The sequence below is a fragment of the Theropithecus gelada genome, chromosome 14 (assembly GCF_003255815.1).
Source record: "Theropithecus gelada isolate Dixy chromosome 14, Tgel_1.0, whole genome shotgun sequence".
NCBI classification, from domain to species: Eukaryota; Metazoa; Chordata; class Mammalia; order Primates; family Cercopithecidae; genus Theropithecus; species Theropithecus gelada.
In genome coordinates this window covers 12739568-12754335 of record NC_037682.1, presented here as the reverse complement: position 1 = coordinate 12754335, position 14768 = coordinate 12739568, and the positions used below count along the sequence as shown (strand labels likewise).

General features: G+C 59.0%; 1 protein-coding gene across 3 annotated transcripts in view; it reads right to left on the bottom strand.

The window, feature by feature from the left end:
* SYT7 (synaptotagmin 7) overlaps positions 1-14768 on the bottom strand; it is a 66006-nt gene that overhangs the window by 18505 nt on the left and 32733 nt on the right. The window contains exon 4 of one of the 3 annotated variants that reach the window (XM_025358129.1): positions 11997-12221. The exons of 1 other annotated variant lie outside the window; for it this stretch is intronic. In XM_025358129.1, the coding sequence (XP_025213914.1) occupies positions 11997-12221 (225 nt within the window). Of the gene's footprint in view, positions 1-11996; positions 12222-13139; positions 13272-14768 lie in introns of all 3 variants that reach the window. One more of the 3 variants, XM_025358130.1, reaches the window with a different exon arrangement.

Below are 14768 nucleotides of genomic sequence, written 5' to 3'. Positions count from 1 at the left end.
TCTCACCCAGGGTCACAGAAAGACAGGCACCACCAAGAAGCCCTGTCTGCACCTGACTCCATGACGTTCCCAGGATGCTGGGCTCTTTGACCCAGTGGCTGGGTGGTGAGCCCAGGCTCCGTTCAGCTGGGGATCAGGAAGGGGCACTAAAAGCCTGCCCAGGGACCAGGCTGGCATGTCCCATGAGGAGGAAGAGAGGTGGAGGAAGGCAGGGAGGAAGAGACAGGGGACCAGTAGCATGAGGCTCAGGACAGGCTAAAATAGAACAGCTTTGAGAACACACAGCCACAAACTGGGAGCCACAGGCTGAGGGTGGACATGAGCCATGGCCCTCGGGTAGAGACCAGCCTCCAGTACATAGGCGACCACGACAGGCACAGACAGACATGCACAGAATATGCCAGGCCCTGGAGGGGAGATATCAGGGTCCCAAAGCAGGGTGCGTGTGTGCACACACACACGCATGCACACACACATGCGCATACACACACACATGCATGCACACACACATGTGCACACACAGGCACACACATGCACACGAGCCTCACAGACATCCAGAGGGGCAGGGAGAGGATGGCAGGGGCCACAGGCAGGCAGGCCAACCACAGCAGCAGTGATGACACACATACAGCGATGGCACACAGGGATCCCGAGAGGAGACGCGTTGGGGAGACCCAGGCATGCCACGAGTGCACGTGAAGGGGGACAAACTGAAACAGAAAGGGCAGGGAGTGGTTTCAGGGCCCAACATCCTGATTATCAGAAGCACGATACACCTGCTGTGAAAACCTGGCCCTGCCTCTACAACACGGAAACGCCCACTCCACCCAGCGACACGCGGGCGCCCCTCCCAGAGGGCCATGGCACGCATGGACATGTGGACACGCACGCACCACACACACACGCACAGGAGAGGACACGTGCTCACACGGGCAGGCAGGGGGAAGGAAAGGAGCCCGAAACAGCTGGAGAGGTAAAGTCAGGTTAGAAACAGAGTGGGAGAGCAGGGAGAGTGCGAGATTGGCTGCTGAAGGTATGAGAACGTTAGAGTTATTTGGCCACGCCGCAGCGTCGGCACAGCTGCCAAGCAGCCTGGGAGAGATGGTCAGCGCCACTGAAGCTGTCGGAGGTTACAGGACAGAGACAGAGGTGAGAGGCACAGAGAGAGGCAGAGGGAGAGGCCGAGGGGCCCATCGCCGGCCGAGGGCAGCCCTGTGAGGAGCAGATGGGAGAAAGGAGACAGAGGGAGAGAGAGGCCAAGAAAGTTAGTCAGAGACGTGTGAAGGCTGCCGGGTGGACGAGGGGACAGGGAGGAGCGTGCGGCCAACAGGAGAGGCAGAGAGGAGGCGGGGGACACACACCGTGACAGAACATGGTGGCTTCAGAGTAGGGAGAGCAATGGGGGTGGCCTGGTCCCCGCCTTGCCCTGTCCCCCACTCGGGGTGGGGGTGGGCCGCGGTGGAAACCATTTGGATCCCAAGGAGCAGTGGTGAAACGATGGCAGACAGCATGAGGGGGTGGACACGAGCAGAGTGGCTGAGGGTGGAATGGGCACAGCAGGGCGTGGAGCCAGGGCCTCCCTCCCTCCCGGGAGTGCAGTCTGAAGTGTGGTGCTGAGGCCCAGGAGCTGAAGGATCCCGGAGGGGGGACTTCAGGGACACCAAGAATCGTGGGGACAGAGGCAGTGACTGGCCCTCCCATCTCCTGCTGCTTGTTGGACACACTCCCACGCTGCTTGGAACCTGGAATGGCCACTCCTCCTCCCGGGGCGCTGTCTCCCATGAGCCTGCTGTTCACAGCCTCACAGGGGGCTGAGTGTCCTCCCCAGTGACAGCCAAGGGCCACTACCCCTTCCTCCAGAGACATCTGGTCAAGGGGTCAGCTGGGGAGGGAAAGGTGGGGCTGGGGTCAGAAGGGCAGACCCTGGGTCTAGAAGGAAAGGCTGAAGAGGGAGGGACAGCCACCCCAAGGCCACCACTCCCAAGTCTGAGGGTCCAGGAGCTCAGAGGGGTGGGGCCCTAAGCTGCCCGGTGCCCAGTGGGTGGTGCTGATGCCAAGCTTTGGGAAGGGGAGAGTCTGCTGGGAAGGAAGCATTGGATTCTGGACCCCTGTGGCAGCCCACCAGCCGAGAAGCACCCCAGTGTCCATGAGGAATGAATTTCCAGGATAGGTGGGCATGACGAGGCTGGAATGGCACGGTCCACTTGGAAAGTCAGGCTGGGTGGTGGCGAGGGCGCACGGCCTCCACCCCCACACCCACCTTTCCCAGGAAGGCAGGGGACAAGCTGATGTGATGATCAGAAGGGATGGGTGTGTTAAATATGGAGTGAGACCTAAGTGGCAAGGAGGTAAAAATAGACTGTGGGTGACAATGGAGCCGGTTCATTAACACATGGGTGATGTGAAATCTTGTTTCCAGCCTGCTTCTGCTCCCTCACGCTTCACACCTTTCCCAGCACCAGTCTCAGCTTCTTAGTGGGCGTTCAGAGGACTCCAGCCACCCCCTATGTCTTCTCGCCCCTGGCTCCTGGCCCTCCCAGTGGCCCTCTGACTGCCCTGCAGCCTAGCTTTGAGACCCTGGCTCAGGAAGTCACAGCTCCTGTAGTAGTGCCTAGGTGGGTCAGGGGTGGCAGGCTCCACTCCTCTGGTACCCCTGAACATGGGCTCAGGGCCTGACACCATTTGTGCCACTCAGTGAAAGACCTGGCCCCACTCTCTGGGGACTTCCAGCCTTGCCCACCACAGACCATGCAACTGTGGACTCAGGATGGGAAGAAACTGGGAGGGATGGTCTCCAGGAACCACCAGAGGGACAGGCAAGCCAGCCATCTTGCCTCTCAGTCTATCCACCCTCCCTAGCCCACAAGCCCAGGGCAGCAGCCTGGGACAGTCCCTTCTGGCCCCTGGGGCCTCTCAAGAGCCTCAGGATGGCCTGTCCAAACAGTCCCTGCCCAGCTCACAGGACACATGCCCCAGCCCAAAGGCCCGTTTCCCTCATGAAAAGCTTAGCATATCTGAGCCTGAGGGGCCATTCCTTAGAGGTTACCCTGTCCAATCCTTCACTGGACAGATAAGTGAGCAGAGAACCCAGAGAGGGGCTGTGACTTGCCCAAGGCTGCAGAATGAGGCTCTGGCAGAACCAGAGCTGGAAGGCAGATGTCTTGGCTGCCAGGCCACACGCTGTCTTGCAGGCCTTTGGTCTGATGGGAAGCAGACCCGATCAAGGTGAGAAGCCCTCCTCCCATGATTCCCAAAGGCTAATTCATCCTGGAAACCACAGGTGTGGTCAACCCAACCTAAGGTCAGGCATCCACTGGCCCAGCTGTGGGATGTTGCCTGAATCCTGGGACCTCCCACCCTACCCCTTGCCTGTGAGCAGCGCCCCGCCCCCTCCTGAGACGGGGACAGGAGGAGATGCTTTCCTGAATTCCTGATAGCTGAGGCTGTGGCAGTTTAAATGCCCAGGCTTCTGCTTGGCCTGTGCTGTGGCCACACAGGCTATGCCCGGTCTCCATAGGGTCCCGAGGCCAGCCGCAGTGACAGGGAGCCCAACAAAGCCAGGCCTCACCCTTGCTCAGGACGGCTGCCTTCACTGCTCCGGGCCTTCCCCAGCTCTCTCCTGGTGCCCCGGCTCAGGGGAGAACCTTCTGGTTATTTCTGGTCACCAGGTCTCTCCCATGCCCCAGACCCTCCCACCATGGGCTCTTCTTCCATCAGCCAAGCAGCCCAACAGGACCTCCAGGCAAGAGGGAGGTTGAGGGGGTGGGGATGAGGGAGAACAGGCTGGCGCCCCTTCCCTAACATCCCCCCCGCCCACCAACCACCAGAGAAACAGGGATTTCCGGTTGGGGTGGGGACAGAGATGAAAGATGGAGGGCAGCAGAGAGGAGCCAAGCAGGAAGATGGGGCAGAAAAGGCTGCGCTTGCTCCGGGCTGGGGCAAGCATGCCGGAGAGCAGGCCTGATCCAGAATGGTCCCAGGATGGCCACAAGTGGCCTCAGACCCCAGGGACACCACCAAGGTGGCTGTGTGTGAGGGCACCGGCTGGGGAGGGGGCTCGTCCTCCCGCTCCAGCATCCGCTGAAGGCACCACCACCTCATCCAGCAGCCGGGGCCGGTCGAGGCAGGCGGCCTCTCCGCGCCTCCTTCTCTGCCGCCGCCGCCGCAGGCCCTCGCCTGTGCTCGTACCTCTTGTCCCCCTGAGCGTTCTGGTTCTGCTGGGTTCCTGGGTTTTGCAGGTCAGGGATATTGGCAAAGTCATCCTGTTCCGAAAGCCCTAAGACCAAGGATAGCACCACCATCCGGCCTTCCCTGCCCGGGGTGGGCAGCCCACCGGCCAGGGTGAAACGAGGAGGCCCCGTGGGCAGGGGCAGGGGGGAAGGAGAGAGAGAGAGAGAGAGAGAGAGAGAGAAAGAGAGAGAGAGAGAGAGACAGAGACAAAGAGAGAGAAGAAAAAAGTGTAAGAAACTGGCCCTGCAGGAAAGAAAGCAAACTTCAGCACTGTCAACAGTTGCAGGATAGAGTGGGGAGAGTGGAGGCAGGGAGGGAGGGGAGGTGACTATGGCCTGAGACTCCACTGGCCAGAGCCAAGAGCAAGATTCTCCAGAGCTAAACTGCAAGGGGCTGGGCAGAGGCCTGCAGAGGTGGCCTATGGCTGGGACAGTCCCAAGGGAACACGGGGGGTAGGGTGGGGGGAATGGAGCATAGGCCCTGGGACCCCACAGATTTTCAAAGGCTAATGCATGCCCAGCTGGACTCGCTCTGACCATCTGGGCCACTGGGAGAAGAGGGAGGGGCTCCGTCAGTATCGGGCTCCGTCAGTATTCTGCACCGGCACCACGCAGGCTTAGAAAGTTTCAAAATCCAATGGGTACTGCACCCTGTCCTTATGGAAGCCCTTCATAGACAATGCTGTGTCACAGTCAACCAGATGTCCTTGAAGCCAGGCAGGGTCTAAGGAGCTACCTCCCCTAGGCTCCTCGATAAACAAGCCCATCAGAGGAGAATGAAAGTCCTTTGTGGTATATGGCAACTCGGCCACAGTGGCTGTCTCCTGTGTCCTCCTTGCTGGAGATCCAGGGAAAGAGCACCACCGCTGAGTCCAGGTCAAGGGCCTTTCATTGGAGAAGAGGTCCAGAAGGCACCACAAGCCAAGGCGGCAAGAAAGTGCAGGAACTTGGCAAGGTCTGGAGAAGTTTTGGCAGGACTGCAGGGAGCCTGTGCCTGCAGTGAGAGATCGCACTTTGAGGGAGCACAGTCAAGGCTGAACAGGCGGGGGGTAGGCAAGAGGGCGAGACTCTCTTGGAGTGGACATGTGGGCAGCTGTATGAGGCCAGGTGTGACACCGTTAGTAGGGGCATTCTCAGAGAACCATTGGGCAACTTGCCAGGGTCTTTGCGAGGTTACCCGCATTTGCCGGGGGGGAAAAGGGAGCATCAGTGGTGACCCTGCTGTCCCCATAGGCCATCAGAGTCCGTGAGCGTTTTCTGGGTGCTTTGTGGAGCTCCTCCAGCGTAGGGCCTCTCATCAGAACAAAAGGAGAGGGAGGGGTTCTCGGACAGGCCAGGCAGGAAAGCACGTCTCAAGAAGGGCCAAAGGGAAGACAGTAGGGCTGATGGAATATTCTGGAAGGGAGAGGATGCTGGGTCAGGATGTCTACCACTTCAACGTGAAGGGAGGCGAGGTTTACAGAGGAAGAGCTTGCTCTAACTTCTCAGAGTGGTTGTCAAAAAGGGAACAAACAGGTGAGAAACAGCCTCTGAGGTGAGGGGCGAGGGCACGAGGGTCTTGGAAAATGGGACATTACCTCTGGGGTCTCAGCGAACGGAGGGAGCTAAGTGGCTGCTGTGCCCCTCCCTGTCTTTGCATCTTTGGTCCTGGGCACAGTTACTCCAGGCTGACCCTTGTGCTGGGATCTAACTTTCGGGAAAAAAAACTCTGCCCCCTCCCTCAGGACAAATCCTCATTTTCTTTGTTTTCTGCCCACCGGTACTGTTTCAGAGTTGGTAAAATTCCATTTGGCTGCTCGGGAGCTAGTTGTGCTGGGGGAAGGCAAACTCAGTGAAAACAACATGTTTTTTCCCCAGTTAATGCATTTTTCAGATACTCCTTTTTCTCTTCTTAAAAACAGAACAGCTCCTCTGCATAAATTCCTGATTCGTCACTCTCTCCAGCTCTGCAGGCCGCGAGGCTTAGGATGAGGGGCAGGGGCTGGAGAGTGGAGGAAGAAGCTGGCAGTGTTAGGGGAGTCACGACCATCAAGCAGAGGGCTGCTGCCCTCCCTGCAAGGCGTAGGTGGGATCATGGGGGGCCAGGACAACCCTTGCCACCTGCTTCTCTACTGGAGCCACCAGCGTTTGGGCAAGAAAAGAGCCTCAGAAGCAGGGCAGCTAAATTGTAAGGCAGGGGGCAAAGTACGGCCCACGAGCTAAGAGTGGTTTTTACATTTTCACATGGTTGTTTTAAAGAAAAAAAGAATGTGTGATGGAGATCACATGCGTCTGGCAAAGCCTAAATTATTATCTGGACCTTTCTAGGAAAAGTTGGCCGACCCTTGATGTGAGCTCTGGAGGTTGCCAGCGACTAGGGGAACGTGAGACTTGTCCTGGGACACAGAGCAAGGACAGAGGATGCTTCTGCATGTGCAATGCTGGACCAATCCTGGTTCGCTGAGAAGGCAGCAGGCAGGGAAGAGATGGTACCCAGTTTCCTGGCAGGTCCCTGGCCCAGTCTGATGGCTGCTGGAACAGGAAGTGGGGTGACAGCTGTGACAAGACAGTCTGAGGTGGGGAGCAGCAGGGGTGTGCAGGCGCCCGGAAGCCTCTCAGTCCTGTTCAAGCCTCTGTCCCAAAACAAACCGCCACCTGGAAGACAGGAGGCTTTTCTGGGCATCTCGTCTTGTGCAGGCGTCCAGTTAGATTCCTGAAGGTCCTTGAGTGGGGTAGAGCCCCAGAGAATAGGGTGTCCTGATTTGCCAAGGAGAGTCGCGGGCAGCATGTCTTGCTGGCCATGGGCCACTCGCACAGGTATGGGAAGCCGGCATGGCAGGGCCTCTTCGGATGGGGTGCCTCGCCCAGGACAGCGCTCCCACCTGCCCAGGAAGCCCTGGCTGAGGTCTCAGAGGAGAGACAGGACGCTCCGAGGAACTTGCTGGCCTTCAGAATCCCTATATCTTGCCAATGCTTCCCTTTCCTCCTCCCTTTCTCCTCTCCCAGGCTTAGTGTGCTGGTCTCCTGCTCCGTGAAAAGTGCTCCCAGGGAAGACCTGGGCGATGGGAAAAATCCCCAGGGCCTGGAAGGAAGCTCATGTTAGGGCAGAGGAGGGAGGTGATGTTGGGGATGGCAGCCCAGACCTGTCTTAGGCTCTGAGAGTGGGGGGCAGATGTCCAGAGGGATGCTGGGGAAGGGGCTTCCTGGGTGGGGCCCCTCCAGGGAGAGCAGGGGGTGGGCGAATGGCTGGAGGGAATGGTTAAGGTTAGACACTGATGGTGTGTTGTTACTTCTTAGACCTGTATGCTTGAAAGAAAGCTCCATTTAGAAACAACCTTTTCTAAAGCTTTGGGGCAACATCTCAGATTTGTCCTCAGGGGATGGGTCATTCCTGGAGGAAGGAGACTTGGGAAGTCAGGGCGGGAGCTAGAGGACAGGTGGCTACAGAAGGTCAGAGAGATGGGGGAGGGCTGGTGGCAGGGACAGGGATAGAGGAAGTGAGAGGGAGGGAGGGAGGGGTGTGGGCCAGGAAGGCTAGCAGAGTCGGGTTACAGGGGAGAAGTAAATTGAAGGGGAGGAGGCAGGGCTGGAGATGAGTAAAAGGGATGGGTTTGGGAGCAGAGCAGGGAGGAGAGAGGTTGCAGGAGTGAAGGAAGACCGGCTGGGAGGCCAAGAGCAGCCTGGGACTAGCTGGGGAGAAGAGATGTATCTCAGGGCATTGTCCAGTGTCTCCACCTAACTTTTAGGGGGGAACTTCCCTAAAGGCAGAGGTCCTCGTAGGGAGGTGGCTCAGAATCCTTCCATGGTGGCCTTCAGGCATGAGCCACAAGAGGCTAAGGAGGGGGCTGCCAAGTCTGCTTGGCACCCTGCCAAGGGGATGGAGGGCCGGGAGGTACACACAACCAGCTGCTTCCAAGGAGATCTAGGGGGCAGGAGGCTGGGTCGGGGAGGTGGGGGCCGGCCCGCTCAAGGGGAGGACTTACAGGAAGGATTTCATGTCCAAGCCTCGGTTTCGAATCTGCCCCACCACGTGGTCCCAGCTGCCCGGGTTGGAGCGGCTGCGGCCCCCCGCCGCCCGGTACTTGGAGCCGGCCGAGGTGCCCTGCCGAGCCTGGCCCCGGCCATAGGCCCGGGGGTTGGGGCCCGGCGCCGAGGCCATGTGGGCCTGCAGCTGGCCCAGGCTCTGGCTGGTGGTGGGCTGGCTGGGCTGCCGGCCCCGCTGGTGCTGGCTCAGCGGCTGCTGCAGGCTCTGCTGCCGCATCAGGGTGCGGGGTCGCTGGCATTTCGGCTCTCCCGTGGAGCTGGGGATAGACTCAAGGGTAGTGGCCGTGGACAGGGTGGAGTCCTCGAAACTTGGGGCAGGTGGAGGAGAGGAGAGAAAGGAGAAGCAGGTGAAGGGATCACAGTGGAGGAGAAAGAAGCCGAGGGCCAGGACTAGGAGGCCCCAGTGCAGGGTGCGCGCTGTCGGACCTCGCCAGGCCTCCATCGGAGCTGTCGCCGCTGCCGTCGCCGCCACTGCCTCTCCCAGGAGGCTGCAAAGCCCTCGCACCCACCCTGAGTCCCCAGGTCGGCTCCGCCCGCCCACCTTCTGGCCCTGGCTCAGCTAGTGCCAGAATACCTCCTGGCTAAGCCGACCTCCCTGCTGGTCTGAGTGGGCTGCCAGTGCTGCCAAGGCTGCGTGGTGAAGGCAGGTCCCCTGGGCCCTGCGGCTGCCTGTCATGTTGGAGTGGGAGGGGTGGAGGGAGCTGCTGTGGCTCCTCCCGCTGTCTCGCTGGGGGACACGAGGAAAGTCTGCCTCTGTGTTCTAAGTACTGCCATCCTTTGGAGACAGGAAGAAATCCAGGCCAGCACAGAGCTGGCCTAGTAATCCTGGGGAGGCCGGGGAAGCCATCAGTTCTTATACTTTGTCCACAGAGGTGGAAGCGGCAGAGCTCTGCCCTGTGGCCAGCACCTCCTTAGGATTCAGGCTCTGGCATGGATCTTTGCCCTCTTTCCAGGGTTCTTTGTTTCAAAGGTCCAGCATCCTCTCCTGGGATCTTGGAAGTATCTCCCAGTCAGAGGACTGGACCAAGGAAAGAGTGCAGACAGGGTGGGAGCCCAGTATCCACTCATCCGACACTTCACCGCAGTTCTAGCAGAGAAGAGGGTGACTGTCTTTGATGCATTTGCAAGGGGGTGCTCTCCCACAGGCCCATCAGCATCTCTGAAGTGCACTGGGAAGTGGGGCAAGGACAGAGAACTAGGACATGGCTGGTCAGATTCTGTATAGCCTCATAGAGACCTGGGTTTGAACCCCACCTCTGCCACTTACTAAATATGGGACTCTGGAAAAGTGATTCCATCTCTCTGGGCCTCAGTTTCTTCATCTACGAAATGGGAGTAATAAAATAATCCCCGAGCTTCCTCTGTCACAGAGTTGCCATGAGGATCTAACGAGGTTGGGCTGTATTGAAAATGCTGTATTGGTAAAAGGTCTCCATGCCAGTGGTTGGAGTCCGAAGTCCCTGGCCTCCCCTGGAGAACCTGTCTGCTTCATGCGCTGGCTGGAGATTTCACCATATCCCACAGGCAGGGCCAGAGCCAGGCTGCCTCCAGGCACCAGAGCGGAGCCGGAGACTGGGCTGAATGAGCAGCTTTTGGGTGAATCATTTCTCATCTTGGAACTTCAGGGTTCCAATCGTCTCCTCCTCTGTCCCTTCCCTCCACCTCTCAATCCAATGGCCCTGGGGAGGGGTTGGGAAGTCATTGCTTGTGGGCCACATCTGGCCTGCTGCTTGTCTCTGTAAATAAAGTTTTACTGGAACCAAGCCATTGGCATTAGTTTACATGCTGTCTCTGGCTGCTTTCATTCCACAATGGCAGGGTTGAGTCATTATGCAAGAGACTATATGCCTTATAAAGCCTAAATATTTTCCAAGTGGCCTTTTACTGGGAGTAAGTTTGCTGACCTCTGGTCTAGGGCCATGGGGCAGTCAAGTATCTCCCGGGCTGCCCAAGGGAGGAGGCCCCAGAGCCCTTGGGAGCCACTTTCACCACTGCAACCAGACCTCAGCTTTGCTCACCCTCTGAGCCTACCCTGGGAACCAAAAGACAACAGTTAGGCTACCCCTGTGGGCTGAGAGAGAGAAAGAAAGAGAGTGAAAGAGAGAAAGAAAGAGTATAGTAAAGAGAGAACGAAAGAGAGAGAGAAGAAAGCAAAACATGGCTTTAGCTGGGGTCTTGGAGGGGTGGCAGCCTTGCCTGACTCAGGCCTGAAATCAGGGCTACCTCCAGGGGCAGGCCCAGGCCTGGCCGGCCAGGTAGGCCCACGGCTCCCTGGGGGCAGGTCGAGGCAGAGGGAGGGTGCCACATTGGCAGCTGCCTCCTCCTCCTCCTTGGTGACCTCATTTTGGTTTCCTATCACATCCAAAATTAGTCCAATTTACAACCTCTCAGTCACAGGAAACTAAAATTGGTTCCTCTAGGCCTGAAGCCAGAGGATGGCATGGAGGCCTAACTGGCCTGGAGACTGGCTGGGGCAGGCTGGGAGGGTGGGGCACTGGGCCAGGCTCTCTGAAGGGGTGTGTGGCTTCCCTGTGGGACCCTCCTGAGGCCAGATGTTGGGAGAAATTGGCTTGTGTGCACTCAAGCCAACTAGTGAACGAGATCTCAGTACGGTGGCCTTCAGTGCTCCCAATAGCAGGAACCACAGGTCTTCTGAAGAGAATCAGGAGCGCCCTCAGTTGAGGCAACAGGATGGCCCAACAGCTAGAAAGGGGCAGGGCTGTTGACCTGTTAAGTGGGAGGCTGCTCCATTAGCTGGGAGTTCCAACTTCTGAAAATGGAATTTATACCCCAAGGGAAACTGGTCACAGCTCAAAGGACTCAGGGTCTAGAAGGGCTCTACTGAGGGGAATCAGAAGTTTCCAAAGGCCAAGATGAGAATAAAGCTGCCCCATGAGAGGGGATATACTATCTGTGGAAAACAGGGGCCAATCCTACATCCATCAGCCAAGAGTGGGCCTCTTTGACTAGCTCAGACAGCTATTACAGAGGGGATGGCTCCTTCTGCCTGATGTCTAGAACACCCCATGACATCTGGCGAGTGAAGCTAGCTGGGGTTTGACAACCCAACCTCCAGGAATACACGGTCCCAACAGCCAATGGTGGGATAGCTCGGTAACCAAGACTGGGACAGCCAACAGGGATGGCTGAGATGAGGATGAACCGATGGGGCAGCCTGTGGCTGCTCGTGAGTGGCTTCCACAGCAGATGATGTATGGTTCGAGCAAGACTGGGACAGCCAGTGGAGTCACCCCATGGTCAAAAATGGAATGGCTCAACTTCTGGGTCTACAGCCGTCTGCTGGCAGTAAGAGGGAAAGCCTGGGAGCTGATGGGTGACTGTCAGGTTGAGAGTGGGCCAGATACCCAGGATGAGATGGAACAACCACAGGCCTGCTGAGGGATGACCTGGTGGCTGAGATGGGGCGGCCAATCAAAGAGGATGGGATGACCCGGAAACTGAAATGAAGCTGCCCTGGGGGCAGAAAATGGAATGACCTGGTCACTGGCAAAGGAAGGGACTGATGGGGCATCAGCCAGAGGCTGAAATGCATCACTGTATGGCTGAGTTCGTTGTGCCAAATGGCAAGGATGATGGGAGAGTCTCATGAAGGGATGGAATGAGCCAGGGGCCGAGGACGGCACCTCTGGGGGCAGCAGCGGGCATGCCAGGGGTCCCGCTGTCCACCCTGACAGGGCAGGCCTGAGCTCACGGCTCCGGCAGCCATGGGGCGCCATCACTCACTTGGACAAGTTGAGCTTCCCTGCGGCCAGGTGGCTCTGCACCGTCCGCCAGCGGCCTCTCCCGGCCTTGCCACTGCTGCCCGGCTCGCTGGGGGCAGCCCCGCCGCTTCTCAAGGCGTCCTCTCCGGGTGGTGGCACCGGCGCCGGCTTCTCCCCCAGCCGGCCTTCCCGCTCCACCGCCAGCCCCGCCGCGGCGGCCACTTTGGCGCCTGACAGGAGGGTGCCACTGGAGGCATGCACAAGGCAGCCAGGCCAGAGGGGCACCGGGGGTGGCGGTGGGGGAGAGAGGGCGGGCCATACGTGGGGGTGGGGGGTGGAAGAGGAAGAAAAACAACAACAGATAAAAGGAAGAAAGAGACAGTGAGAGAGGAAGAGGAGAGAGACAGACGGACAAGAGACAGACAGAGAGAGAGAGAGACACATCAGCACTGCAAATGGGTTAACAGCGGAGCCTGCAGAGAGGAGAGAGGGGGACCGGGCGGGCTGGGGGTCGGAGAACAACGCACCACGACAACGGAGGGGGGGCCCCTCCCCACCGCCTGGGGCAGGGGCGGCGGGGGTTGGGGGAGGGCAGCCACCTCCAACTCTATCCCACAGGACAACGAAGGGTTAACGACGGAGGAAGAGCGGGCTGTCCAGGCCAGGAGGCCCCAAGGCAGGGAGAAAGAGAAAGCCGTGTTAGTCAGAGTTCATCACCACCACCACCACCATCACCGCCACCACCGCCACGAACCACCGACCACCGACCACCGACCACCGAGCAGCCACGGCAGCACACAGCGGGGAGGAAGAAGCGACCACAACCGAGGGGGCGGGACCCAAACGGGCAACCCCATCCTGACTGCACAGAAGGTGGGGTGGGCCCCGGGACCAGCTGGGGGGGCCAAGTATGGCTGCCGAGGGGGCTCTCCTACAAGGCTGGCCCTGGGGGAGGGGACAGGAGCGGGCAGGCAGGTGGGCGGGGGCAGGAGGGGTTGCTCGTCTCCATGGTCGGCCTGCCCATGGGGTGGATGGGTGGGGACGTTGGGGGACAGGAGCGAGAGGAGGGAGTGAGGGGGGCCAGGGGTGGGTGGGGGCGGGAGGAGGGAAGGAGGGCGTGCGCGGATACTCGGTACATATGATCAAACCAGGTAAAGTCACTCACTTGAGGGACAGTCGTGGGTCGCCATAAGGGGCGTAGGGTGAAATGTTTAGAATAAACTCCTTGGGAGGGTAGGAGCTCCATTTCTGCTGCACTGTGCTCTCATTGTTATTCCAAAAGTCTCTGTCTAGATCACTGGAGGGGCAGAGAGAGAGGGGAGAAAACAGGGAGATACAAGAAGAAACAAGAACTGCAAGTCCTGCAGGGGCAGAAGGGACCAGGACCCCGGGGCCGGGCACACAGGGGGCGGGGCTTCGTGGTCAGCTCCTGCGGGAGGAAGAAAGGCAGGCGGGCACCACAGTCTGTGCCTCGCACACACACGCACACGCACACACACACACACGCACACATGTGCAAGCATACCCATGCACACACGCACGCACCCGAGGGCCGGGAAGCCACACAGAAAGGAGGCAAGCGGCAGGCGGCAGACCGGAGCCTCGCACCTGGGAAGCTGGTGGGAGAGAGAAAATGATGAGAGGCGGGGACGTGGGGGAGAAGGGTTGGGGACAAGGCCCGGGGTGAGCAGGGGGAGTGGGAGAAGGAGAGTGCTGGTTTCTGGCTAGATGGAGCTGAAAGGCAGATCAGGCCCAGGTGCCAACTTGCTAGGCCCTACCTCTCCTGGCCTCAGTTTCCTGGCCGGTCAAAGGAGAAGACTGGCTGTAACTGCTATACTATCAACTCTCTCACTGTAGAATAAAAGCTGTAGTACTGGAGAACTCAAGGTTCTCTCCTCTTCCATGTTCTCTCCACTGAGGCCCTCCTGGGGCAGGCCCAGCCCCTTAACCATCTTTCACCTCCTCCTCCTACTGGCCTGAGGGGCTCCCTGGCTTCCTCTGCTCTCTCTTCTACTCTGTGAGGCGGGGCTGCAGCCTTAACCTAAGACTGGGGGATCTCAGCTGAACTGGAGACCATCTCTACTCCTTGCAAATGTGGCAGCTGGGTCACCCCACCCCCCCTGAAAGGGGAGCATTCCCAGGCCTCTGACCTTGCTGAGGATGTCACTAAGGTAACCAGGGCACCCTTCAGTCCTTTGTTCTGGGGCCTGTGTAGCGGGAACCTGTCCTCTGGGTGTGTCCCTGGCCTGCCTGCTGGGGCAGCCCCTCCCTGGGTCCCTATCCCTTTCCAAGGTGGAGCTGCTGGGTCTGGAAGGGACCTTCACCCCGGACTCTCCACCTTCTCCTGAGAACGTGGGGACTTGCAGGTGGGGTGGGTGGCAGAAGCCTTGGCCGGTGGAGGGCACAGCCTGGAACCCCTGGGAGCCAAGGACAAGGGGTGCCACCAGCTAATCAGGCCACTGGGACCCCAAGAAGCAGGGCTGGGAGTACAGGGGAATAGAGACAGTGACTATTATGGAAGGCAGCCATGTTTCAGGCACGGGAATGCCTCTAGAGAAGAGGCCCCGGGAGGAGCACTGGGGTGGGCCTGGGGAGGACTGAGGCTGTGCCGCTCCCCAAAGCCAAGGTGGGGCAGTGTGGGGAAGGGTGCCATCGGGGGCACACACCAGCCCCCAGGATCAAGCAAACATGTTCTTGTGGGACCTGCTTTTTCCTCCATTTAGAATTTGACCTTGACCTTGGTTCTCAACCTCAGACTCAGGCACAAAAGTGAGAAAGATGGAGAGAGGCTGAG